General features: G+C 51.1%; 1 protein-coding gene across 1 annotated transcript; it reads left to right on the forward strand.

Annotated features, from left to right (window-relative positions):
* Positions 1-2,127: 2,127 nt before the first annotated feature.
* Rasgef1c (RasGEF domain family, member 1C) lies at positions 2,128-15,677 on the forward strand. Its single transcript, XM_013030912.1, has 13 exons — positions 2,128-2,320; positions 2,462-2,584; positions 3,755-3,892; positions 7,538-7,738; positions 7,954-8,028; positions 10,365-10,454; positions 11,357-11,459; positions 11,930-12,009; positions 12,089-12,184; positions 12,632-12,727; positions 13,513-13,636; positions 15,038-15,110; positions 15,607-15,677. The coding sequence occupies exons 1-13, from the start codon at positions 2,144-2,146 to the stop codon at positions 15,629-15,631; spliced, it is 1,401 nt and encodes a 466-aa protein (XP_012886366.1). The 5' UTR covers positions 2,128-2,143; the 3' UTR covers positions 15,632-15,677.
* The last annotated feature ends 8,700 nt before the right edge of the window (positions 15,678-24,377 follow it).

The following is a 24,377-nucleotide window of genomic DNA, read 5'->3' on the forward strand; positions in this document are numbered from 1 at the left end:
ACACTGCATCTTCCATCATGTCTTTTCATGGCTTGATAGCTCGCGGGTGTTGAATGACTTTCCATTACCGGATGTTATCGCATTTTATTTACCCATTTACCTACCGACATGTGTCTTGGCTGATACCAAGTCTGGGCAATTTGAAGTGAATTTGGTATATACTGTGTCTGTGTGTGTGTGTGTGTGTGTGTGTGTGTGTGTGTGTGTGTGTGTGTGTGTGTGTATGTGTGTGTGTAGTATTACTCAGCCTTAAGAAGGAAGGAAATTCTGATCCATGCAAACTGATGAGGATTCAGACATGAGAGGGAGGGAACTTGCCTGGCTGGCACAATTTCTGTCCTGGGGAGCTAGACTCTGGTGCCAGCACCCTGGGTATGACACAGGGTCACCATCACCCATGTCAGAGCTGGCCACCTCCCCCCTGAGCATCTGCACCCCACCCCCACCCTGTGTCCTCCTCCACAGAGGCTCCCTATTGGGACATACAGAAGGTGATTTTGTGAGATGTCACCGGTTTTTCGTAGGCTGAAAATGGAATGCTTTGAGCTTCAGGAGGGGGAAAATAAAACCATGACTGTCACCTGGGTTAGCACAGGTTGCTGTCTGCACAGATGCTCGAGCCTTTCTCGTGCTGAAACCCAGTTCCATGGGACAGCCGTCTAAAGGATCCCCTCTGACTCCTGTATCAGCTCTGGCCCCCCGGCCCCCTGTCCTTCTGTCTAGGCTCATTCAAGGAGACTGGGAAAGACAGAAATGGGCCAGGGCTGGGGTCTTCATTGGAGGCAGTGAGAAGGGGTTAAGCAGAGAGTCTGAGTCTTGAAGTTTCCTTGTTGTGAGTCACCAGGACTCCAGGGCTGAATGTCTAAGGTGGAGGCTGGTTAAACTGTCTCAGGCTTGATTAAGACATGTGTCCTCTCTCTCCTCCCTCCCCCCTGCCATGAGAGCCCCTCTCCTCCACCTTTCAAGGAAGCCCGGCCTATAGCCCTGTGTGGAACACAGGCCTGACTAGGCCTGGGAAGAAAGACCCACAGTAGGCCCTTCTCTGACTGCAGCGTCCCCAACAGGGCTGACAAGGAGAGTCTGCGGATGGCCACCAGTGGCCGTGGGGTGGGGACACTGCCGGGAAGCAGGAAGGCCCCATTGAGGAGACAAGGATGGAGAAAAAAGAGCCATCCTGCAGGCGACCACAGCCTCGCAGGGGCTCAGAGGTGGGCAAGGTGTTTAGAGGGGGAGGCTAGGTATGCCATGGAGCGGGGTGGAGGCGGGGTGGTGGGGAGAGAGATGAGGCTGGGCAGGTCGGCTGGTCCAAATCACATTCTATAACCTGACAGTGGTCTTGATCGCACCCTGACAGAACTCAACTCAAATAAGTATACAGGATAGAAAAGTTCATGAGTAGCTTCAGGTACCGTAGGATCCAGGGTCTCCAATCCTCAAGAATGTGTCCATTTTCCTCACCCTTCATACGGAGAGAAGGGTCTGAACAAAGAGGGAAAGAGAACCACCAAGTGCTAAAGAAGGTCTGAGATGGGCCTGAACAGCCCCCAGTTTGGATCCGACCCACCTCGGAATCAATCTTGGTGACCAGCATCTGGAGGGAACTATGTAGAACTTGTCAAAAACCCAGCTTTCACGCAAGAAGCACGCTCCAAAATGGTCTGTCTGTGGCTGGATGCCAGTGCCTCACACCTGCAATCCTAGTTACTCACGGGACTGAGATCTGAGGATCAAAGTTCAAAGCCAGCCGGGGGAGGAAAAAAATCTGTGATATCTCCAATTAACCAGCAAAAAGCTCAAAGGGGAGCTGTGGCTTTGTGGTAGAGTGCTAACTTTGAGTGAAAAAGCTCTGAGACAGCACCCCAGGCCCTGAGTTCAAGCCCCTTTAACTGGCACAAGGAAAGAAGAGAGAAAAAAGTGGTTTGTCAGTAAATGGAGAAACTGAGGACAGAAAAGAAATGGCTGGTTACTGAGGGAAGAGTTGAGAGATTGTAAGCGGGAAAACGGATTCTGTACTGCGGGGGTATGAGAGAGGACAGAGGGGACAGAAGGGACCACGGGAAGCAGAGCCCTCCCAACCCAGACCCCAGGGAACCGGCGGCTCCTGGCTCAGCTGTACCCCAACTGCCTGTCATTGCAGGCAGGCATGCCCCGGACCCTGAGTGCCTCCGACATGGTCACCCCAGGCAGCCTCAGCCCACCCCCCACAGACCCCACCGATGGCGAGCAGGCCGGACAGCTCTTCCTGGACGGAGCTCCATCCTCAGCCTCTCTGGAGACCCTGATTCAACACCTGGTCCCCACAACCGACTACTATCCCGAGGTGGGTGAGCGACCTAGTGGGGGGGGGTTCCTCTCTCTTTCTAGCAGGCAGGCAACATGGCTGGGAGTCGCTTTGAGCCTGGGAAGGCCCTACCTCCAATGCCCTGATGATTGTATCTCGCTCTTCCTACCCATCCACCAGAAAGCCTATATCTTCACCTTCCTGCTGAGCTCTCGCCTCTTCATCGAGCCCCAGGAGCTCCTGGCTCGGGTCTGCCACCTGTGCATTGAGCAGCAGCAGCTGGACAAGCCAGTGCTGGACAAGGTGAGGAGATGGGCAGGGGTGGAGGCCGGGGGGGGGAGGGGGGGCGCTTGGTGGTTCTTGCTCTTCTGACCAGAAGCCCCATAGAGTTCTGACTTGTCTGTCTGAAAGGACAGAGCCAGGACCATGATGCACATCCCTAAAGCCCTGTGGGAGCCCTGAAAAGCACTGGGGACTGCCCAGTGCCAATGGCTCACACCTGTCATCCTATATACTCAGGAGGCTGAGAGCTGAGGATCACAGTCCGAAGCCAGCCCAGGCGAGAAAGTCCATGAGACTCTTATCTCCAATAAACCACCCAGAAAAAGCCAGAAGTGGCGCTGTGGTTCAAGTGCTAAAAGAACTCAGGGACAGAGCCCAGGCCCAGAGTTCAAGCCCAAGGACTAGCAAAAAAAAAAAAAAAATTACTGGGGGATCTCAAAGCCCAGTCAACAGGCCCCCTGCCACCTGTGGCCAGGGATGGCCCTGCCCTTCCTTAGCACACTCCCATCCGCCTTTCCTTCACTTTGGGGTCCCTTGATAAGCCAGACTTGCCCCAGAACCTCCTATCCTTGCCTCCATCCCTGGCCTGATCCTGTGAGCCCTGGCTTTCTCTTCATTTATATACATGTCTGCCTGGCTTTACTGTTACAGTGACGGAAACCCAACTGCAATTGGCCCAAGGCAAAGGCACACAACTAGCATTTGTAATTCCAATCCACTGCAAAGACCCCTCTTCCTTCCATACGTCCACCAGAAGTCCCAATCTCATTGGCCTAGCTTAGGTCACCTGTCTATCTGTGAGTGGGCTCTGATTGGCCAGATTTCATCTGCTTCCACCTTTGGGGTGTAGTCAGCTGCTCCTGAGCCTAGTAGTACTCTGGCAAAGAGGCAGGGAAGTTCTCAAAGGGAAACTGAGACCCTGTCGCTAAAGAAAGGTAGAGAGGGGACAGACACAGGCGGCCGAACCCCCCAAGATGTGTGTCTGCTTCTCTTCTGCTCTCCCCTATGGGAACAAGGGAGCAGTTCCCTGCCCTGTCCCTGTCCCTGGCACCAGAAAGCCCTTCTTCAGCCAGCACTGCCTTTTTGGGCGACACACACAGGCATTAAAGTGTGGCCCCCACCTCCCTAGCACCCCACCAGAAAGCAGGACACCCCCCCCACCTCCTTACAGCTCACTTACTTGCCTAACAGGCTCAAGTCCGTAAGTTTGGCCCCAAACTACTCCAGTTGTTGGCTGAGTGGACTGAGACGTTCCCACGGGACTTCCAGGAAGAGTCGACCATCGGGCACCTGACGGACGTGGTGGGCCGCATCGCGCCCTGTGACGAGGTGGGCAGGCCAGGGCGGGACCCCCCCCACACACACACATTCGGGCTTCCTCGGGCCCTCAATCCCCCCACACTGCACACTGGAGCCCTCTTCTGACCCCATCAAGGAACCAGGCACCACAGAGCTATCTATCTGTCAGGCCCCTGGTTCCAGGTCTGCTGTCCTGACCTCTCTCTCTGGCTCTCATCAATGGCGCCAGAGCTCCAGGAAGGGAAGGCCCAACAGGGGTTCATCCATGGTCCGGGTACTGGGCTGTGACCCACTGGGCCACCTGGTAGGGCCTATGTCCCAGGACTGGTGCCACAGGGACCTCTTTCCTCCTGCCTCAACCACACGGGTCTGGTGTGGCCGTGGACCTGCCACTCCGGCAGGATGAACGTAAGAACAGTGGCGTGAATAACAACCACACGCTGGGCAGAGTCTCTGGGATCTGCTCAGCCTCCCAAGGTAGGCTGTCAACCCTGCGTGATGGAGGATCTTCCTACGGCTAAAACACAACGCAGGTGAACAAGACCCTTAGCTCCTGGCAGCAGCCAGTGGCCGGGCATTCGGGTGCCCCTGCGTCCCACACCCTCATTTCCCTGATGGGAGAAAGGAGGACAAACATCACCTCCCCGACGTGTTTCTCAGCATCCCCGGAATGATTTTGTGGGCGGCACTGATATGCACTGTCTGAGAAGAGGGAACACTGGCTGGAGATAAGTGGGGGAGGGGGTTGACTGGAATGTGAGTCACCCCACGAGGAACTTGAACATGGCAAGCTGGTAGCTGGTGATGTGCCCCGAAAGTGGGTCTGGCCATGACAGAGCCATTTGTCTATGAAATGAAGGAAAATTGCTCAGGCGGGGTAGGCAATAGGAAGTCGTAATGCCCAGGGCATAACAAAGGCTCAGATAGGGAGGTTGTGCTGGGCGGTCATTTCTCATAGCCACAAGTGTCTGAGCTGCTGTTGGGGCTCGGTGAGATAACGTGTCTCTTCTGCCTCTTCCTCCTTTTTTCCTCCTCTTCCTCCTCCTCCTCTTCCAGCTCCCCCTCCCCCTCTGCATCCCATGATTCAGTGCAGCATTATGACACTGGGCTTAGTCTGTCTGGATGGGGAGGGGTCAGGGGGAGACAGAGAAAGGGGTGGATGCTTGTTGACTGGCTCATTCGCTGACTGGCTGGCTACTTTTATGAATGGACATATGAGAAAATAGGTTTTTGAGCCATTCACATGGGCAGGTAGATGTATCTGATGAATGGCCACGGAAAGAATGATGGAGAGAAAGGAGGAAGAAAAATGGGCAAGGCAGATAGATGAGTGTTTGGGTGACTAGATGTATGGGAGGTAGTGAATGGATGGGGGAGTGGGTGAGTGTTAGAAAGGAGGGAGGAAGGATGGGTGATGAACTGATGGGCCTATGGGTGGGTTACTATCTAAGGAGAAAGGTAGATGTGGACAAGAAGTGTATGGCAGATGCGTGACTGGTGGATGGATAGTTGGGTGGATGGGTGAGAAGAGGATGGATAGGTAATGGAGGGTGGATAGCTAGAAAGGTATGGGTGGGTGGCTGAGTGAAAGAGGAGTGATAAATGAGGGAATTGATGAATCTGTGGGTAGATACTGTATAAAGGAAGAGATGGATGATAGAACAGAAAGGTTCAGAGATGATGGATGGATGGATGGATGGATGGATGGATGGGATGGATGGATGGACAGATGTACTGGGCTGGTAGGTTTAAATCCTGGGCTAGTTTCCCTGTGAAAACCAGTGCAGAAGAACCTATTAGAACAGCTCCTGTTGTCAGCAGGTCTGGGGGTGGGGGTGGGGCTGAGTTCTGAGACCTCCACACCCACCAAGCCCAAGTCAGGAGTGCTCCCCTGTGTCTTCGGGATCTCCAAGTTGCCCTTCTCCAGAAATCATCCAGTCTACCAAAGACATCTTTTAGGTTCTGGCTCTTTACCCAGAATGCACAGAGCCCTGAATCGGCCTGCTGAAGAAGGCCCCCGGGTCAGACAGCCCAGACCCCAGGTCCATTCTTAGGGAGACTGTGTGCAGTCTAGGCAAGATGTGTCGCCCCTCTGAGTTTGTTCCTCAATCAGGAAACCACTCCCACAGCTTGGCAGCTACAAGTCCCTGCAGCCATGTGCGCTCTGCTCCTATTTTAGCCCTAGTAAACTATGTGAGCTATGATGAGGAACAAATTGTTGCCCAAATTCAGTCAACTGGAGAATATTTTTAACCCTTCATTGTTGTTGTTGTTGTGGTTTTTTTTTTAGGTAGTGGGATTTGAACTCAGGGCCTCAGACTTGCTAGGCTGATGCTTTCCCACTTGAACCTTGCCTTCACCCCTGCTTTTTGCTGGTTATTTTGGAGATCAAGTCTAGTGAACTATTCTGCCCAGCCCTGACCTCCAATTTGCAATCCACCAGTCTCCTGAGTAGCTTGGATTACAGGCATGAGCCACTGGTGTCCAGATTATTTTTAACTCTTATGAAATATTTCACACATATCCAAATGTGAAGAACAGTAACTACCAACTACTTCGTACCCATCGCTTCACTTCAACGATCGTTATTAACACTTTGCCAAACTCGTTTCTTCTCTGCCTTCACACATTTCCCCCTTGCAACAGATTTGTTGCAGGCAAATCACAGGCATTATGTCTTTTGCTCCAAAAAACGTTTTTTTTTTCATCGTTATCTTTGGTCGGGGAGGGACAGTCGTGGGAGGAGGGTTAGCCCTAGCATCATCTTTTTTTTTTTTTTTTTCTTTAAGTTTTTCCTACAGAGGTGGAATAGAATGATGGAAAATCCAATGTCTGCGGTTAGGTATTTTCAGAGCTGTGTGTCTTTGGGCACCTTCCTTTGGGTTCAGTAGTTAGAGCTCCCTAAGACCAGTGCTGAGGCCCGAGAGAGGCTGGGTTTACAGCCCATGGGCAAGAGAGAAAGGACGGGACAGTGGTGCTCTGGCCACACCCACTGGGGCACGGTGAGATTAGGGGCTCCTCTTGGGGGTAGAAGAGTAAGTGTCCCTTGAGGGAGGGCATGGCCTTTTGTCTCTGAGTCCAGAGGCACAGTGCAAAGGGCATAGTGCAAAGCTGGGCTCCATCTGCCCACGCCGCATGGTGAGGGGGTATACTGAGTGTCCATGTATGCCCAGAGCTGGCCTGGGCCCTGCTAACAGAAAGGGCAGCGATAGCTGGCTAGTAGGCAAACTCAATCATTTTTAACAGTGGTTCTTCAGAAACAGTTGGAGGCGTGGCTCAGTAGGAGGCGTGGCTCAGCTGGTAGAGCACTAGCCAATGAGCGAAAGCAGCAGCAGGTACTTAGATGGAGTCCCAGATGAGTCCGTCATTCGGGGTCGGAGAGCAAGATGGTGAGGGAGGGTCCAGGAGTCTCCTCCATGTCCTGAGAGACAGGACATGGAACAAGTGCTTCCTTTCTCCAAGTCCCTGGCTCGCCTCTCTCCCCCATTTACCGCCTTGTCCTGCTGGGGCCACCTGGGGTCTGGTTGCCTTCCCTGCTGTGTGTTTTTCTCAGCTGCTACCCATCATCCTGCGGTCTTCACCCAGGAGCCTACCTGGCCACAGCGTAGAGGCTGGGAGATGGGGTGCTGAGGCCGGAGTCTCCCCTTCAACACGGCCCTGCCCCTCCCCTCCCAGGCCTACCGAAAGAGGATGCATCAGCTCCTGCAGGCTCTGCGCCAGAAGCTGGCGGCCCTGGGCCAGGGGCCGGAAGGCCTACTGGGCACTGACAAGCCCATCTCCTACCGGACCAAGCCACCGGCCTCCATCCACAGGGAGCTCCTGGTCGTCTGCAACGACCCCTACACGCTGGCCCAGCAGCTGACCCACGTGGAGCTGGTGAGCGGGCAGTGGGCCCAGACCCTGGGAGGGAGCAACTGAGAACAGCTCCCCCCACCCCAACCCTTAAACTCTCCTTCCTCCTTGTATTGGGGATGCCCTGATCTAACCCCTGGGAAGTAGGGCCGGCCCACGAAGTGAGGGAGGCTGGGAGTGGGCTGCTTTATCTTCTGCACCCCACCACGCATGGTGGTGACCCTTCTCCCTTCTCCTAGGAGCGGCTGAGACACATCGGGCCTGAGGAGTTTGTCCAGGCTTTTGTGAATAAGGACCCTCTGGCCAGCACAAAGGTAAAGACGCCTGGACCACACCCTGGAGAAGATCGGGGTGGGGGACACCCACTGGGTGAGCTTGGAGCCACCCAGAGCTGGATGATGGGGCTGGACCAATTCCCTCCACCCCCTCCATTTCAGACCTGTGAGTCCCAGAGGGAACCCCCCCCCCCGTCCCACCCTGCCCCGCAGAGAGCCTGACCAGCCAGGGGTGGGGAGGGGAGAGGGAGGCTGCCGGCCACATACACCTAAGAGTTAGGTGATGGGTCGGCATGGATGGAGCTGTGGGAGCAACTGGCACCACTCTGGGCTCAGGACCCTCCAGGCCCTTCTGGTGCCTTTTGGTGGGTGCTAGTGCCCTCCAGTGGCCACTTGGGGAAGTGCAGGCTGGTGCATTTGGCCGGCAAAGCCTAAAGAACAGGTGCATCCCCACAGGTATGTCACTTGCTGCCACCCACTTCCAAGGCAAGAAAGCCAAGGGAGGGGAAGAGGCCCGCAGTTCAACCCCCAGTTCCAACACACACACACACACACACACACACACACACACACAGATACGTTGCAACATGAGATCTGTAAATGTATCAATGAACTCATGAGCTACAGCAGAATATAACCCATGACTAAATGGGTATCAAACATGTATCTGCTCCGTGGGGTTCACCATGGCCTCTATGAGCCTAGAACTCAAGACTAGGTGTCGGCACTATGCTGGGAAGCTCTTTAAGATTTTGAAATTATCCCCCACCCCAACACAAGAATGTTGTCTTTGGGAGGGTATCAAGGGCACAGAAATGGAGGGACACAGGGTGAACAATTGCAGCAGTGGTACTCACTGGACACTATGCTGAAAATGAACACTACAACGTGTGGGTGGGGGCAGAGGGAAAAACTGGGAGAGAGTGAGGGAAGGGGTGACATTGTCCAAAAAGAAATGTATTCTTTACCTGACTTATGAAACGATAACCCTTCTGTACATCACCTTTATAATGCCACAAATTTTTTTTGGGGGGTCCAGTCATGGGGCCTGAACTCTGGGCCTGGGCGCTGTCCCTCAGCTCTTCAGCTCAAGGCTAGCACTCTACCACTTGAGCCACAGCGCCACTTCGGGCTTTTTTTCTTTTTGCTTATGTGGTGCTGAGGAATTGAACCCAAGGCCTCATGCATGCAAGGCAAGCGCTCTACCACTGAGCCACCTTCCCAGCCCCTATAATGACACAAATTTAAGCATTTGTTTCTCTCTTTTTTTGTTGGTGGTGGTGGGGCTTGAACTCTGGGCTTGGGCTCTGTCCCTGCGCTCCTCAGCTTAAGGCGAGCACTCTACCGCTGGAGCCACAGCACCACTTCTGGTTTTCTAGTGGTTTATTGGAGATAAGAGTCTCAACAGACTTTCCTGCCCAGGTTTGAACTGTGATCCTCAGATCTCAGCCTCCTGAGTAGCTAGGATTATAGTCATGAGCTACCTCAACTGGCTCGTTTGTTTCTCTTTTAAATTGTTTTTTTGAAATTTCCATCCAAAACACAAAACTGGAGAAGAGACGCTAGCTAGACAGTCAAAATGCTACTTGTTCATAGGGCCCCACATCAGAGCTGAAAGAGGACAGAGGTGACTTAGTTCAACCTTGACTAGAAATGTTTAGGAAACCGAGGAGCCCCTTTCTGTACACTTACACAACTAATTGTAAAAGACACACAATCTATGAGATTATAACTAAAATTCAGTGTGTAAGAAAATTCACCAAAATTCTATGGATATGCTTACCATTTTTATTGCAACCTTACTTTTTTTTTTTTTCTTTCAGTCATGGGGCTTGAACTCTGGGCCTGGGCCTTAAGCTTTTTTGCTCAAGGCTAGCACTCTACCACTTTGAACCACAGCACCACTTCTATTTTTCTGGTGGTAATTGGAGATAAGAATCTCATAAAGTTTCCTGCCTGGGCTGGCTTAGAATCATGATCCTCAGATCTCAGCCTCCTGAGTAGCTAGGATTACAGGAGTGAGCCACCGGTGCCCAGCTCTTATGTATTATTAAGCTTATTTAGTGCTAGGTATAAAACCTTGAACCCCCTTTCTTGCTAAGTATAAGCATTCATTCTATCACTGCACTACATCTCCCTCCCCACCCCACCCCACTTTCCGTAGTAGTAGGGATTGAATCCATGAGCCACCTCCACACTCCTACACCTTTAAATGTATAGGGAAAACAAGGCCAGAAGGAGACACAACAAAAACCACTGGTGTTTCCTGGCAGTTAAAGTTTTCACTTTGCTCCGGTTGTCTAATGATCATGAACTGACTTTCTGTTCTAAGGTTTTACTGACCAACGCGGCATGTGCGCCCATGTCTTTTCCAGCCTTGTTTCAGTGACAGAACCAACAACCTGGAGGCTTACGTGAAGTGGTTCAACAGACTGTGCTACCTTGTGGCCACTGAGATCTGCATGGTGAGCACAAAGCCAGAGAGGGCAGGACCTGACAGCTGGGGCTGAAGAGGCCCCCACCGTGCAAACTGGAAGGACATCTTGAGCCCCAGTCATCTCTGGGGGCTTGGCTGGTAACCGCCCCGCCCAGGAGCGGTTCTCTTGAAGTGACATGTACCTTGTAGGCAGAGCGTTAAGGGTGGATCAGCAGCCAGCTGTCCCACTGTCGCTGTTTGCCTCGACTCTGGGCATCCTGGCCTAACAGCTGGGTGGTTTGTCTCACTTAGTCTTACTCAGAATTTAGAAGAGGAGGCAATCTAACCTTTACAAGTTGGGATGTTGCACTTTAAAGGTTCAGGTCAAGGTCAGGCGCCAGTGGCTCATGCCTATCATACCAGCTACTCAGGAGGCTGAGATCTGAGGATTGAGAAATTCGTTTGAAAGTTGTTTTTTTTTTTTGGGGTTGTTGTTGTTGTTTTGTCAGTTGTGGGGCTTGAACTCTGGGCCTGGGCGCTGTCCCTCTGCTCTTCAGCTCAAGGCGAATGCTCTACCACTTGAGCTACAGCACCACTTCTGGTTTTCAGGTGGTTTATTGGAGATAGGAGTCTCAGGGACTTTCTTGCCTGGGCTGGCTTTGAATGGTGACCCTCAGATCTCAGCCTCCTGAGTAGCTAGGATTATAGGCATGAGCCACTGGTGCCCAGCCCAAGAGATTCTTAATATCTAATTAACCAGCAAAAAAAAAAACTAGAAAGGGAAGCATGGCTAAAGTGGTAGAGAGCCAGTCTTTGGTGAAAAGCTTCAGTTCAAGACTCAGTATGGGCACAAAAAATAAAATAAAAGAGGGCTGAGTTTGGTGAACAGAGGGTCTGAGCAAGGCTGGAGAGGAACGTGTCATTGCTGATGCTGTGGTACCCTATCCCCAGCCTGCCAAGAAAAAGCAGAGGGCTCAAGTGATTGAGTTCTTCATCGATGTGGCCCGAGAGTGCTTCAACATTGGCAACTTCAACTCCTTGATGGCCATTATCTGTGAGTGAGGACGCCCAGAGGTTGAAGCAGACACTTCTGGGGAGATGGGGTACAAGCCCTACTTCTGAGCAGTGGGTGGGTGTAAGGTGGGTAGTCTGCAGCCTTGTCCCTTAAAGAGACAAGCTTAGTCCTCAGGGCTTTTGTGGAAGGCCTGGCCTTGTGCTTCCAGATCAGAGATGATGAGGACCCCAAAACAGTTACGGGTCATGGCGGGGGGGAGGGTGGAGAGAGGGGTGTTTGTGTAGTGGAGACAGACAATGAGGGTCCCCCACACATCAGCTGGGCCTATTGATGCAATCCACCAGTGCCCACCCACCCAACTGGTAGTCCAAGGCCACTGCAGACGTCTGGGCTGTCTTGGTGGGGGGAGGGAGGGGCACTGCAGCTATACCTGAACTTGGCACCAGGGGGAGCAAGCAGGACTGTCCAGGCTGGAAGAGCCCTTCCAAGCCCGGCCTTCCCCCTTCCAGCCGGAATGAACATGAGCCCTGTCTCCAGACTGAAGAAGACTTGGGCCAAAGTGAAGACAGCCAAGTTTTTCATCCTGGAGGTAAACAAGGTGGCTCAGCTTAGGGGTGTCCGCTGGCCACCGGACCCAGCTGCCCAATTCCTTCCTGTCTTCCCTCCAGCACCAGATGGACCCGACGGGAAACTTCTGTAACTACAGGACAGCCCTGCGAGGGGCAGCCCACCGCTTCCTGACCGCCCACAGCAGCCGGGAGAAGGTAAGCGAGAGGCCCCCCTGGAACCAGAGGTTTATCCAGCCTCCCGAGCTGCTCCCTGCTCCACCCCGATCAGGTGGGCTACACCGGGGGCAGCAGTCAGCCTCTGTCTCTCTGACCAACACCTGAGATGATCACCGGGATGTTTCTGCCTTACCACAGGCCCAAAGCAACAGAGTCAGCTGACTACAGACTGAAAGCTCTGAAATCCCAAGCCAAAGTGAACTGTTCCTCCTATGACAATGTTCCTCTCGAGCGTTTTGACACAGTGGCAGATAGCTGGTTCACAGGGCCTTACCACGAGGCCCTGAGGCCAGCCACCCTTGACCAGGAAGGCCCTCTTACCCTCTTCATCCCGGGATGCATCAGAGAGAGGCTCCTGGTGCCCGCTGGCAAGGCTGCAGCAGGGCTCCAGACCACCTGAGGTCTGACCTCCCTTCTCCCCTCCAGATCGTCATCCCCTTCTTCAGCCTGCTCATCAAAGACATCTACTTCCTGAACGAGGGCTGCGCCAACCGCCTTCCCAATGGGCATGTCAACTTTGAGGTAGGGGACAGGGGCGCGGGCCAGCGGGGGGGCGCGAGGAGAGGGAGAGGAGGACCCCCCCAAGTTAGGCAGGCTGTCAAACTTGCCAGGGCAGGACTGCGGGACCTGAGGCAGATAGTGTAGCAGCTGACAAGGCCGCTCCTGGGTCGGTTGATCAGAGTCTTCTACCCCGATATCATCAGCCAGAGCGCGAGACGGAGGCTGGTACATGTGTCCCTGTGTGCTCTGGGTGCCAGCCTGGTGAAGCAGAATCATTTTGGACCCATGAGGCGCACCAGGCCCGTAAGACCTTTTAGACAACTGGCAAGGTGCTGACAGGGGATGCACAGACACACAGGGCATGGGCACCAGAGCAGGGCCCAAGGGAGGAGGGGCGTGTGACCCCTCCCCCAGGCAGAGTGAGCCCCCCGCTAGGGCTCCTGCAGAAGATCAAGGGGGGTACCCCCAGTCAATCTCACAGCCCCTGAGTCCCTGAGCTCCTCAAAATCAACACCAGACCCATCTGCTCTGTGTCCCGACCCCCAGCCCGGGCTCACCCCACACCCATGTGTTGGAGTGGCTCACCAGCCAAGTACCGGAAACAGGCAGTGACTAAGTCGAAGCCCTGGATGGATGGCCGTCCTCAGTAGGGTCAGTCTCAAAGGCACACTGCCCCACGGTCCTCCTCGAACCCTTGACATCACCACGGGGGACAAGAGAGGCTTTGCCAGGGTCCCCTGCTCAACCCCTGGGGCCTCCGGCCACTGGGGCTACCTCCATTTCCTGTCTCTGTGTGATCCTGGCAGAAGTTCCTGGAACTGGCCAAACAAGTTGGAGAGTTCATCACGTGGAAACAAGTGGATTGTCCTTTTGAGAAAGACCCCAGCATCACCCACTACCTGTACACGGCCCCCATCTTCAGTGAGGACGGTAAGCTGACCCGCTGGAACTCTGGCGGTGTCTGGGTGCCTCTTAGTCACTATTTAGGGGGCCTCTGCTCTGAGCAGAGATGTGCCATAGCCGCCCCCTTGACAGCTCCAGAGAAGGCTCCAGTGACCCAGGAGCACAGAGTGGCAGAGGAGCGGAGCACGGGGACCCCAAGGACCCCAGAGCCAGGCTTCCTCCTGGACTAGCATTTTGGACATTGTGCAGTAGAAATCAGAACTGTCTGGCATTCCTACCCTATTTGTATCATTAGCCAGGCGAGAGTGAGGACAGACACAACAAGCACTGGGCTAACAACTGTGGGTTTCTCTGTGGCACGTGTGCACTTGCGTGTGTGTGTGCGTGTGTGCGTGCGCGTGCGTGCACACGTGCACACGTACTCATGTGCACGTACGTGTAATCTACGGCCATGATGGAAGCTTCTTGCCTCCGCAGTGCTCACATTGTCCTGTGCAGTAAATAAGCATTCCCGTCTGATCCTTCATCGGATACAAACTTGCTTGTAAAGTTGCTAAGAGGGCAGACCCTAGGATTCTCCCCTTTGAGGGCAGTGTGCCCTCATGGGGAGCTGCTCTTCCCTGGAAGGTCCCTGCTCAGTAAGCAGGGCTCCTGGCTTATCACACAGCAAGTGTGTGTGAAAGGACCTCCAGCTATGCCTGGGGAACGTATACTGCCCCACCCTCCAAGACAATTAGGAATGACTGTCTGTGTGTGTGTGTGTGTGTGTGTGTGTGTGTGTGTGTGTGTATACACATGTATGCCAGTATTGGGGCTTGAACTCAAGGCCTCTTGCTGTCTCTTGGCTTTATCACTCCAGGCTGGTGAGCTTACCACGTGAGCCAAAACTCCACTTCTAGCGTTTGTTTGCTGGTTAATTGGAGATAAGATTCTTGGATTTCTCTGCCCCAGTTGGCTTTCCATCTTGATCCTTCCGTCTCAGCCTCCTGGTTAGCTAGGATTACAGGCATGTGCCACTAGTGCCTGAGAAGAAGGATTTTTTTTTTAAATGATTTTGTCTTTGGATACTCTGAACTACTGTACAGTACTCCTGGCTGACCTCACTCAAACTCTGTGGGTCAAACATGCCAACTCGAGTAATTCTCGGTGTGGCCCTGGGAAGGGGGTTCTTTTGCTACTCCACTTTACAGGGGCACCAAAGGTAAGGCTTAGGGAAGGCTTGTTGAGGGGTTTTATAATTGGCTACTACTCGGGGAAACTGAGGGAGAAGGTTTCCAGGTTCTCTGTATGGTCTTCGTCCAGCTTTCTGTGAAAACAACCATCTCCAAACAAAACATTCAATCCAAAATCAAAAAGCAGCTCAGGGTTCTAGGTGTGGGACAGGCAGCCATCACCCAAGGGATTCACTTTGCTTCTCTTCCTACCTAGGTCTTTATTTGGCTTCCTATGAAAGTGAGAGCCCAGAAAACCAAACAGAAAAAGAGAGGTGGAAATCTCTAAGGTGAGGTTACCTTGTCAGGATGGGACCCGGAAAGGGGGTGGGTGGAGGGGAGAGGATCAGAACTGTGGGGCATGAAGACCGGGATAAGAGAGTTTCATGACACTCTGTCATCTGCTTCCTGGGGGCACAGCCAGCCCACGGGGAGGGGCAGAAGTGAAGGGCTGGAGTAGGGAAAGGAGGCTGATCCACGACCCCTCATGACTGGTGGCTGCCCCTATGGATGGTCAAGACATAGATCTTAGGTCCAGAAGCTCCCGGCCCCTATTTGTGTGACAGAAAGCAGCACACGTGCCGTCTCCTGCTTGTCTGGCATGTTAACACAGCTGGACGGAGGCTGGCAGTGATTTGAAGTGGTGGGCTGAGATCTAAGCCCATAGAGTCTGCCAGGCACCCCTGGGGTCACCTCGTCCCCCTTGCTGAGCAGGTGGCCAGGGCCAGGAGCAGCCTAACTGCAGAGCAGGGGCTCTCACCACTCGCCCCGTGTTTCCACCTGCAGGTCGTCTATTCTGGGAAAGACCTGAGAAGCCCTGGACCTGAAGGAGGAGGAAGAGGTGGAGTGAGCAAAGGTGGCCCAGTGGGGCAGAGGCAGAGGCGGCGGCCTCACTACTTTGCGAACTGAGACCCCCCCCCAGGTGGCCTGGCATCTACCACAAATGGCTACGTGACACAGGAAACCTTTTGTGGGCCCTCAGCCCCGGCAGACACTCCAGACATGTGGATGGCACCTGCCTTGGGGACATGTGCCTTCAGGACCATGGGGGTCAGGTTGCTGGTCAGTCTGTCTGTCCTGGGCAAAGACACGGCACTACCCCCCCCCCCAGAGGGTCAGACAACTGCAATCTCACGATCTTGCTGGGTGACCCGTGCCTTGGAGGCCAATACCGTAGTTGGTTATCATCAGGTGGCTTGGGAACTTTGTCAACCACGGTGGGCATTGCCACATGGTGTAAGATGCTCCTGCGCCAGCTCAGAGCCTGCCAGCCGCTGCTGTTGTCCTGTTGATGGACGCCTCCCCTAGCCCTCCCAGCGGGCTCGTTTCTGCAGCCCTGATCTCCCTCACTTTCTGGTTCCTGCTGGTATCAGGACCCAGCCAATGACACAGGTCCTCGGGACAAACTGGAATCCTGAAGTCCACAGCGTGTACATTACAATCCACCGGCCCTCACCTCTGAAGTGTTCCATAGCACCTCCGGATACAACCACCCAGGCTTCCAATGTGGGAATGTCCATTGGGGGAGGGGGTGTCGGGGACACACAACAGCCAGGTGTTTCCATTAAAATTACAAATAGGTGATTACTGTGGTGTGGCTATTGGACCCTTAACAATTTATCTAACCATGGTATTTGCACGCTGTGTGAAGGCTCCGCCTTGCATTACTGCCTGACAGAAATCGATTAGAAACAACCCAAGTGTCCATAAACAGGAGCTTAGTTAAATGAGTGGCCACAGGGCCCTACCTGCACCGCTGTAATGAAGAGGCCTTGTGATACCCATCAGAAAAGGTACCTGTGATTCCGTGGCATCCCGCCAAATCTGTGCCCCACCAGCATGTTCGAGAGTTCCCCCAGCGGTCTTTGCCATCACTCAGTAGCACGGTCCTGTTCCTGCAGCAAGATGCCCGCCACTAACATGAGGAAATGAATCAGGAAAGGTGACAGGGAGAGAGAATGATAGGTGAGGAGGTCTTGGGGCCACCACTGGGGCGCAGAGCAGCGTGAGGAAGAAGCTCGGGCTGAGTTCATTGGCTGGTCAGGCCCTCCTGTAACTACAGACAGAGCACCTCTAGGGAAGAGGAGTGAAGAAGGAAAAGCCTGGCACTCATGCCTGTAATCCTAGCTACTCCCGAGGCCGAGGCCTGGAGAATGAAAGTTCAAAGCCAGCCGGGACAGAAAAGTCTGAAAGATTCCATCTCCAGTTAGCCAGCAAAATGCACAACGGGAGGCATGGCTCAGGTGATCAATGAACTAGAAAAACAAGCAAAGGCCAAGTTCAGCACTTGCCTAGCCAGGGCCCTGCCCTAGTTTTATCCACATATCTGCGTATATACACATACGCAGTGTTATATGTTTATATAATAATCCTGATTAGTGAGAGTTTTGTCGCTCCCTGGTGTTACCGGCAGAGGCTGAATGGGGCTGTACAGCACCACCAGGGGGCGCCTTCTCTCCATCGACCCCTTCTCAGCCCAGCACCTATCTGGAGTGGGATTCAGGCTCCTGGGCCCCTTGTTGAGTCTCTCCTCCTCTTGGATGTACCCCTGACCCTTCCACTGCCAGAGCGTCCCTCTCCTCTACCCATCAGATGGTCACCAACCAACCTGTGTCCAATTCTCCCACAAGATATCCTGGCATCTCTTCCCTCCTTAGCATCCTGCCTCCCTCTGCAAGGTCTGACCTCAGTCTTGCCCAGCTCAGACCTCTGGCCTCCTGATTTAGGGACAGGCCTCAAAGCAAGAGGCTGATGATATTCACCCTTTCCTCCAGCCAGAGTTGGGCTGACTGGGTATGCTGGAGATGAAGCTGCCCGCATGCTCACACCAGGAGGGGATAAAGGCATCTCAGTCACCAAGTGCAAAACTATAAGGTGCCAGCACTTCAGGCATCAAGATTAGTAATCGTATAATGCAATATTTTGTAAAGCAAAGTTAATGCAAAAATAATCCATGAACAAAATATCAACCTTTCTTATCAGTATAATAATTCTCTGTTTCAGGGCTGGGAAGGTGGCTCAGTGGTAGAGTGCTTGCCTTGCATGAGGTCCTGGGTTCGATTCCTCAGCACCACGTAAGCAGAAAAAGCTGGAAGTGGCACTGTGGCTCAAGTGGTAGAGCGCTACCCTTGAGCTGAAGAGCTGAGGAACAGCACCCAGGCCTAGAGTTCAGGCCCCACGACCAACAAAAAACAAACCTGTCTGTTTCATGACTTACACTTATATTGCAAATGACTTGAAGGCCTCTGTTTCCTTGACACCCCCCCCCCAACACTCTGGTTTGTTTTTCTATTCTTTTTCTTTATTTTAAGCAAAAGGTTAAAAACAGACAGCTGCTAAATTTAAAAGAGAGAGGAGATAAAACATACATATTCTCTTGTATCAAAAGGTATAGTAACACCAAAGTTTATTTCTGTTTCCTTTTGCACTAAAATGAGGACAGTATAATGTCTCAGATGGAGAGAGGCTTGATTTCTGTTATTAATCACATTTAATTGGTTTTAATTGACTTGTACAAGTCAAAAAGAAGATGAAGGGCTGGGAACAGCTCAGCGCCCGACATGCACAAGTTCTGCATCACTAAACAAAGCAAAAAGATGAAAGAGAACAGAAAATGGGAAGAGGAGAATAAAGAGAAAGAGATGGAAAGGAGGGAACAAGGAGGAAAGGAAAAGGAAAAAGTAGAATGGAGGAGGAAGAAGAGGTGAAGGGGAAAGGAAGACTAGAAGAAAGGGGGAAGAAGAGGGAAAGACTGGAGAGTTCATTCCAGAAATAATTCTAAAAATAAAGATATAATAATGAAGAGATCAATGCAATACCAGGATATTGTTGTTCTAAATCTGTATGAACCCAGTAACAGCACTTCAAATTATATAAGTCAAAAGTTGACAGAATCAAAAAGAAAACTCCAGGAGCTGGGAAGGTGGCTCAGTGGTAGAGCGCTTGCCTTGCATGCATGAGGTCCTGGGTTCGATTCCTCAGCACCACATAAGCAGAAAAAGCTGGAAGTGGTGCCGTGGCTCAAGTGGTAGAGCACTAGCCTTGAGCTGAAGAGCTGAGGGACAGTGCCCAGGCCCAGAGTTCAGGCACCATGACTGGCAAAAAAAGAAAAAAACAAAACTCCATAACTATAGAGACATTAATATTCTTATTAATATTCTTCTTTTAATAGTCAATGATAAATGTGTATGGAAGCTTGCCAAAAATAGTTGTTTATTGTTTGTATATGTGTGTATATATATGTTTGTATATGTGTGTGTTGGTCGTGGAGCTTGAACTCAGGGCCTGGGCATTGTCCCTGAGCTTTTTTGTTGTTGTTGTTGTTGGTCATGGGGCTTGAACTCTGGGCCTGGGCACTGTCCCTCAGCTCTTCGGCTCAAGGCTAGCACCCTACCACATGAACCACAGCACCACTTCTGGTTTTTCTGAGTGTTTTGTTGGAGATAAGAGTCTCACGGACTTTTGTGCCCAGGCTGGCTTTGAACCGCAATCCTCAGATCTCAGCCTCCTGAGTAGCTAGGATTACAGGCATGAGCCACTGGCACCTAGCTGTCCCTGAGTTTTTTTTGTTCAAGGCTAGCGCTCTCCCACTTTGAACCACAGTGACACTTCTGGCTTCCTGGTGGTTCACTGGAGATAGTTTCATAGACTTTCCTGCCCAGGCTGGCTTCAAACCATGATCTGCAGATCCCAGCCTCCTGAGTAACTAGAATTACAGGCGTGAGCCACTGGCTGGTGCCTGGCTCCAAGGATACTATTCAGGCAACTTGCTCTGTTTTCAAGTTTGTAGAGAAATTATTAGTATCTGTCAGCTAGATTGCCATGACAAAATACCACCAACTGGATGGCTTAAACACCAACAACAAATTTTTTCTCACAGTTCTCGGGGCTGGGAAGTTCAAGGTCAAGATGCCAAATGAACCCTGATTATGGTGAGTGCTCTCTCTCTCTCTCTCTTCTTGGGCTTCAGATGTGCATTCTTGGTATCTCTCAGATAAGGGTCCCACTTTTATTGCCTGGTGCCAACTCCTAAGAGCCCTATCTCATGTACCGTCACATTAGGCACTGGGACTCCTAACATATCAACTGGAGGTCAACCTTCTGTCCGTAACAGCATGACATCATGCTATGGCTGTGGAGATAGGAGGGTCTATTTCCTCCTGACCCAGCCATCCTGCTCTCTACCAGTGTAAAAGTTGGGAGAGGCTAAAATGTGTCCCCTGAAGATTCAGGTTGGGATTCTTACCAATGTGTCCCCAGGATCTCAGAATGTGTCTGGGTTGGAGATAAAGTCATTAAGTGGGTCAAGTCAAATGAGATCAATAAAGTGAGCTCTAGTCTAGTATGGATAGTTGTTCTAAGAAGAGGAAATTGGAACACAGACACACACCAAGGGAAGACCATGGGAGGACACAGAGGAAAGATGGCCCTGATCAGCAAGCCAAAGAGAATGAAATCTGGTGACACCTTGTTCTTGGAAGTCTAGCTCCCAGAATTGCGAGAAAATAAATTTAAGTTACCTAGTCAGTGGTATCCGTTACAGCAGCTCCAGTGGAGGAAAAATAATCACAGCAGCACGCAGGCAACAGTCCACATTTCCTAATTCCACAACTTACAAATTTACTCGGTGTGGCATCGTTTATGGTGAAAAAGAATCGGCAATGGTCCAAGCACTCATCTAGAGGGCACAGATTAAATTAACTAGACTCTGCATACGTGCTTGAATTCTGTGCAGCTGTGTGGATGATGGAGGAAAGCAAAAAAAAAAAAAGATGTTCAAAAAGGTGATGTTAACTATTGAACTATAAAAACAATAAAACCAGGCGCTGGTGGCTCACACCTGTAATCCTAGCTATGCAGGAGGCTGAGAGCTGAGGATTGAGGTTTGACACCAGTCTGGGCAAGAAGCTCTGTGAGACATCTCCAGTTAAACACCAAAAAGGTGGAAGTGGAGATGTGGTTCAAGTGATGGAGCACTATCCTTGAGCAAAAAAAGCTCAGGGACAGCACCCAGGCCCTAAGTTCAAACCTCAGAACTGGCCCTCCCCCCAAAAAGGGGGGGATTTTGAATGCATAATCATCTTTTCCAAAAAAAAAAAAAGCAAATGAACACACACAAAAACCAGTGAAAATGCTTAAGTGTCTGGTGGGGAGACTAGATTTCGTCTCTGAATCATGAGTGTATTCTGTATGAATGTCTCCAGTGTGGGTATACATTTGGTCCCCAGTTTAGGAGGGCTGAACTTAAATTTATGATGGTGCAAAGGTAATATGCATTCAGTAGAAACCATGCTTGTAATTTTGGATTTTGATTTTTTACCAGGTTGTAACTACAGCCATACAATGTGATACTCTACAGTGCACTGTGGTGCTAAGTGTGAGAAACTTCCCATCACCATGAAAAAATACATAAGAAAAGCAACTTGAAGGACGGAAGATTTATTATGGCTCACAGTGTCAGAGATTCCAGTCATGGTTGCTTGGTTTTGTGTTTCTGGGCCTCTGGAGAGCCAGAACATCATGGCAGAAGGTCATAATGAGAGAGAGTTGCTTACCTCGTGGTGGCCAAGAAGCAGAAAACAGAAAGAACCAACAACAAGATGTATCCTTCAAAGGCATGGTCCCATTTTCCCCAACCATACCTTACTTTATAATTTCCATTACCTCCCAATAATACCTTCAGACTGTGAAACTACCAAAGGATTGATCCATTCGTGAAATCAGAGTCTTCATGAATCACTCACTGCTCAAAGCCCTACCTTTGTGCATTGCATTGGGTTCAAGCCTTCAACATGAACTCTTGTAGGGAGGGGGTGTTGAACACTTCCTATCCAAACTATTACACAAAGCAAGGTTAATCAGGAAGTTAACATGTGTTAACTTGAAAAGTATCTGTATCTTGCACTGATGTCACCCTGTGAATGAATACTTCCTGTACAGAAGCACCCTTTGTGAGCATACCCCATATCATTTTCTGTCATGTGGTTTGCAAGGTCTGAAAGCCAGCAAGACTTTGGGTTGGTGGTGAAACTCAGTAGTAGAGTGCTTGTCTAGCATGTGCAAGGCCCTGGATTCCATACCCAGCAAGAGAGAGAAAAGAGAGGAGATAGAAGAGGGAGAGAGAGAGCCGAGAAGGAGAGGAAGAAGGAGAGAGAGAGAGAGAGAGAATCGTCTACAAAAAGGGAAAAAAACTTACCAAAACTGACAAGAAATTTTAAAAACCTGATTAAATCTGAAATCTACAAGTGATTAAACCATTGTTTGGTCTGTTTTATGAAGGGAAAAGGCATATCTTCATAGACTTCATTGACCAGGACGTTTGGTTGTGAACTTCATGAAAACTGTCCCCAGCAAGATGGCTGTCTTTGGCTCAAGAGACTGGAAAGCCAGTTTAGTGGTGGCTCAGACTCACTAATACCTGAAACGTTGTCAGAAACAACTCTCTTTTTCCTATTGGCCTGGCTCCTTGCCTGAGTCTGCCAGCCCTTCTCTTCAGGGATTCCAGGAAGGATCTTGGAACATACCTGCGTTTCTTTTTTTTTTTTGTCACTGGGACAAATACCTGACAGGAACAACTTAAAAGGAAGAAGAAGGGCCGGGCGCCAGTGGCTCACGCCTATAATCTAGCTACTCAGGAAGCTGAGATCTGAGGATTGCGGTTCAAAGCCAGCCCGGGCAGGAGAGACCATGAGACTCCTATCTCCAATAAACCACCAGAAAACCGGAAGTGGCGCTGTGGCTCAAGTGGTAGAGTGCTCGCCTTGAGCTGAAGAGCTGAGGGACAGCGCCCAGGCCCAGAGTTCAAGCCCCACGACCGCAAAAAAAAAAAAAAAGGAAGAAGAAGGATTTATTGTGGCTCGCTAGTTCAGATATTTCACTCCAGTGGACTAGACCTCAGAAAGGCCAAATGTCATGGTGGAGAAAGAGACATTAGAGAAAAGAGACAGACGGACAGACACTGGGACACAGACAGGGAAAGGGGTTGGCAACAGAGCTTGGCTTCCAAGAAAATTCTCTCAGTGACCTACTTCCTCCAGCTAGGCTCCACTTCCCAGAGTTTCCACCATCTCCTCAAACAGCACCACCAGCTGGGGCCAGGCCTTTACCCTGTGAGCCTAAGGGGTACGTTTTATCTTCAAACCAGAACCACCACCCTGCCTTCCACATCTGGAACACATGCCCACACTCTCCTCTTTGCCCGCATGTATACCAGGATTCTGACTTTCGTGAAGTCCTGGCATTTGTCCCTGGATCTTTTCCTCTATAAAAGATATGTTCTGTATTCATACTCTGTTGTGTGATAGGCAGACACAGCCACAGGAGGACCCAAGGAAGGAATGTCCTAGAGAGAAGAGACATGCTGTGCCCACACAGGGCCCTAAGAAAGACACAGGGTGGTCAGGAGGCAGAAGACCAGGGTAAGGGACAGGTTTGTTGCTGAGTTGTGATTGGCATATCGTCACAAAAGGTAAAGCAGAGCAGGGAAGATGGTTTAGGAATGGCTGGTTTGAGTAGTTTCCTTGGGTTTTAAACTGTAGGAATGGTACTGTGGCTCCAATGTGTCTCCCAGAGTTCATGAGTGAGAATCGTCATCCCAATGCAACAGTGTTGGGATGTAGGGTCTAATAAGACATGATTGAGCCCCTGAGTGCTTGCTCAGCCAGGCTGTGGTCACATGCTCACCGGCATCCCCCACCTAATGGATACATCTCTCCAGTAGATTGTTGTTTTTGTTTTAATTTCAGATGTTATGTTTTGCAATCCTGAAATTTCAACTTGGTGGGTTCTGTTTCTCTGCTGAGAACATCTATCTTCCCTCCCACCCTTACCCCTCCCAAAATTATATTTTATTTTTACTTCCTGGGATATAGTTACAAAGGCTGCTTCGCTGTGGGTTATGTGAAAGTTGGTATCTTTGGAAGGTTGCCTTTTTGATTGAGAATTCGCTGTATTTTGAATCGGGAATGACCAAACTCTCAAAGGCCTAGGTGTTAAGAGCTTGGTCCCCAGGGCAATATTACAGTGAGGTTGGTGGTGGAATCTTTAAGAGGTGGAGCTTGGTAGGAGGCCTTCTAGTCATTGCTGGTGTGCTGAGAGGGCTACTGTGGGACCCTGGTCTCTCCTCCTCTCTTATTTCCCCAACATGAAGTGAGCAGCCTTTTGCTTCTACTGCAGACTCCTTGCCTTACCACAGGCCCAAGAGCAACAGGCCAACTGACCACTGATTGAAATTATCTCCATCTCCACCTCTCAAGGAGTTGGAATTACACCGTCTTGGTCTGAGTGTTTGTTAAAATCTTCTAGAAAGAAACTATCTTTGGGCATTTTTAGCAAGTAGCCAATCCTGGTCAGGTTCAGATCACACGTTTTTCAGATCCCTTTTTGTAAGTGGTAGATCATCTTGTTTTCAAATGGTGTTGACAGGTGGGGATGCAAAGCAGAGCACCAACTCTGGGACAGAGTTTCTAGAATGCTCCCAGCATGTGACCCAGCAATGACACAGAGAAAGCACCATAAAATATGTAAACAGCTGGGTGCTGGTGGCTCACGCCTGTCAT

Source organism: Dipodomys ordii, unplaced genomic scaffold (assembly GCF_000151885.1).
Source record: "Dipodomys ordii isolate 6190 unplaced genomic scaffold, Dord_2.0 Scaffold135, whole genome shotgun sequence".
Taxonomy (NCBI): Eukaryota; Metazoa; Chordata; class Mammalia; order Rodentia; family Heteromyidae; genus Dipodomys; species Dipodomys ordii.

Excerpts from the sequence above, each read along its gene's own strand:
- Rasgef1c (XM_013030912.1), top strand. The coding sequence starts at position 2,144 with ATGCCCCGGACCCTGAGTGCCTCCGACATGGTCACCCCAGGCAGCCTC. Across the intron at positions 12,185-12,631 it reads CCCACAGCAGCCGGGAGAAG|ATCGTCATCCCCTTCTTCAG; the intron begins GTAAGCGAGAGG and ends TCTCCCCTCCAG. Across the intron at positions 15,111-15,606 it reads GAGAGGTGGAAATCTCTAAG|GTCGTCTATTCTGGGAAAGA; the intron begins GTGAGGTTACCT and ends TTCCACCTGCAG.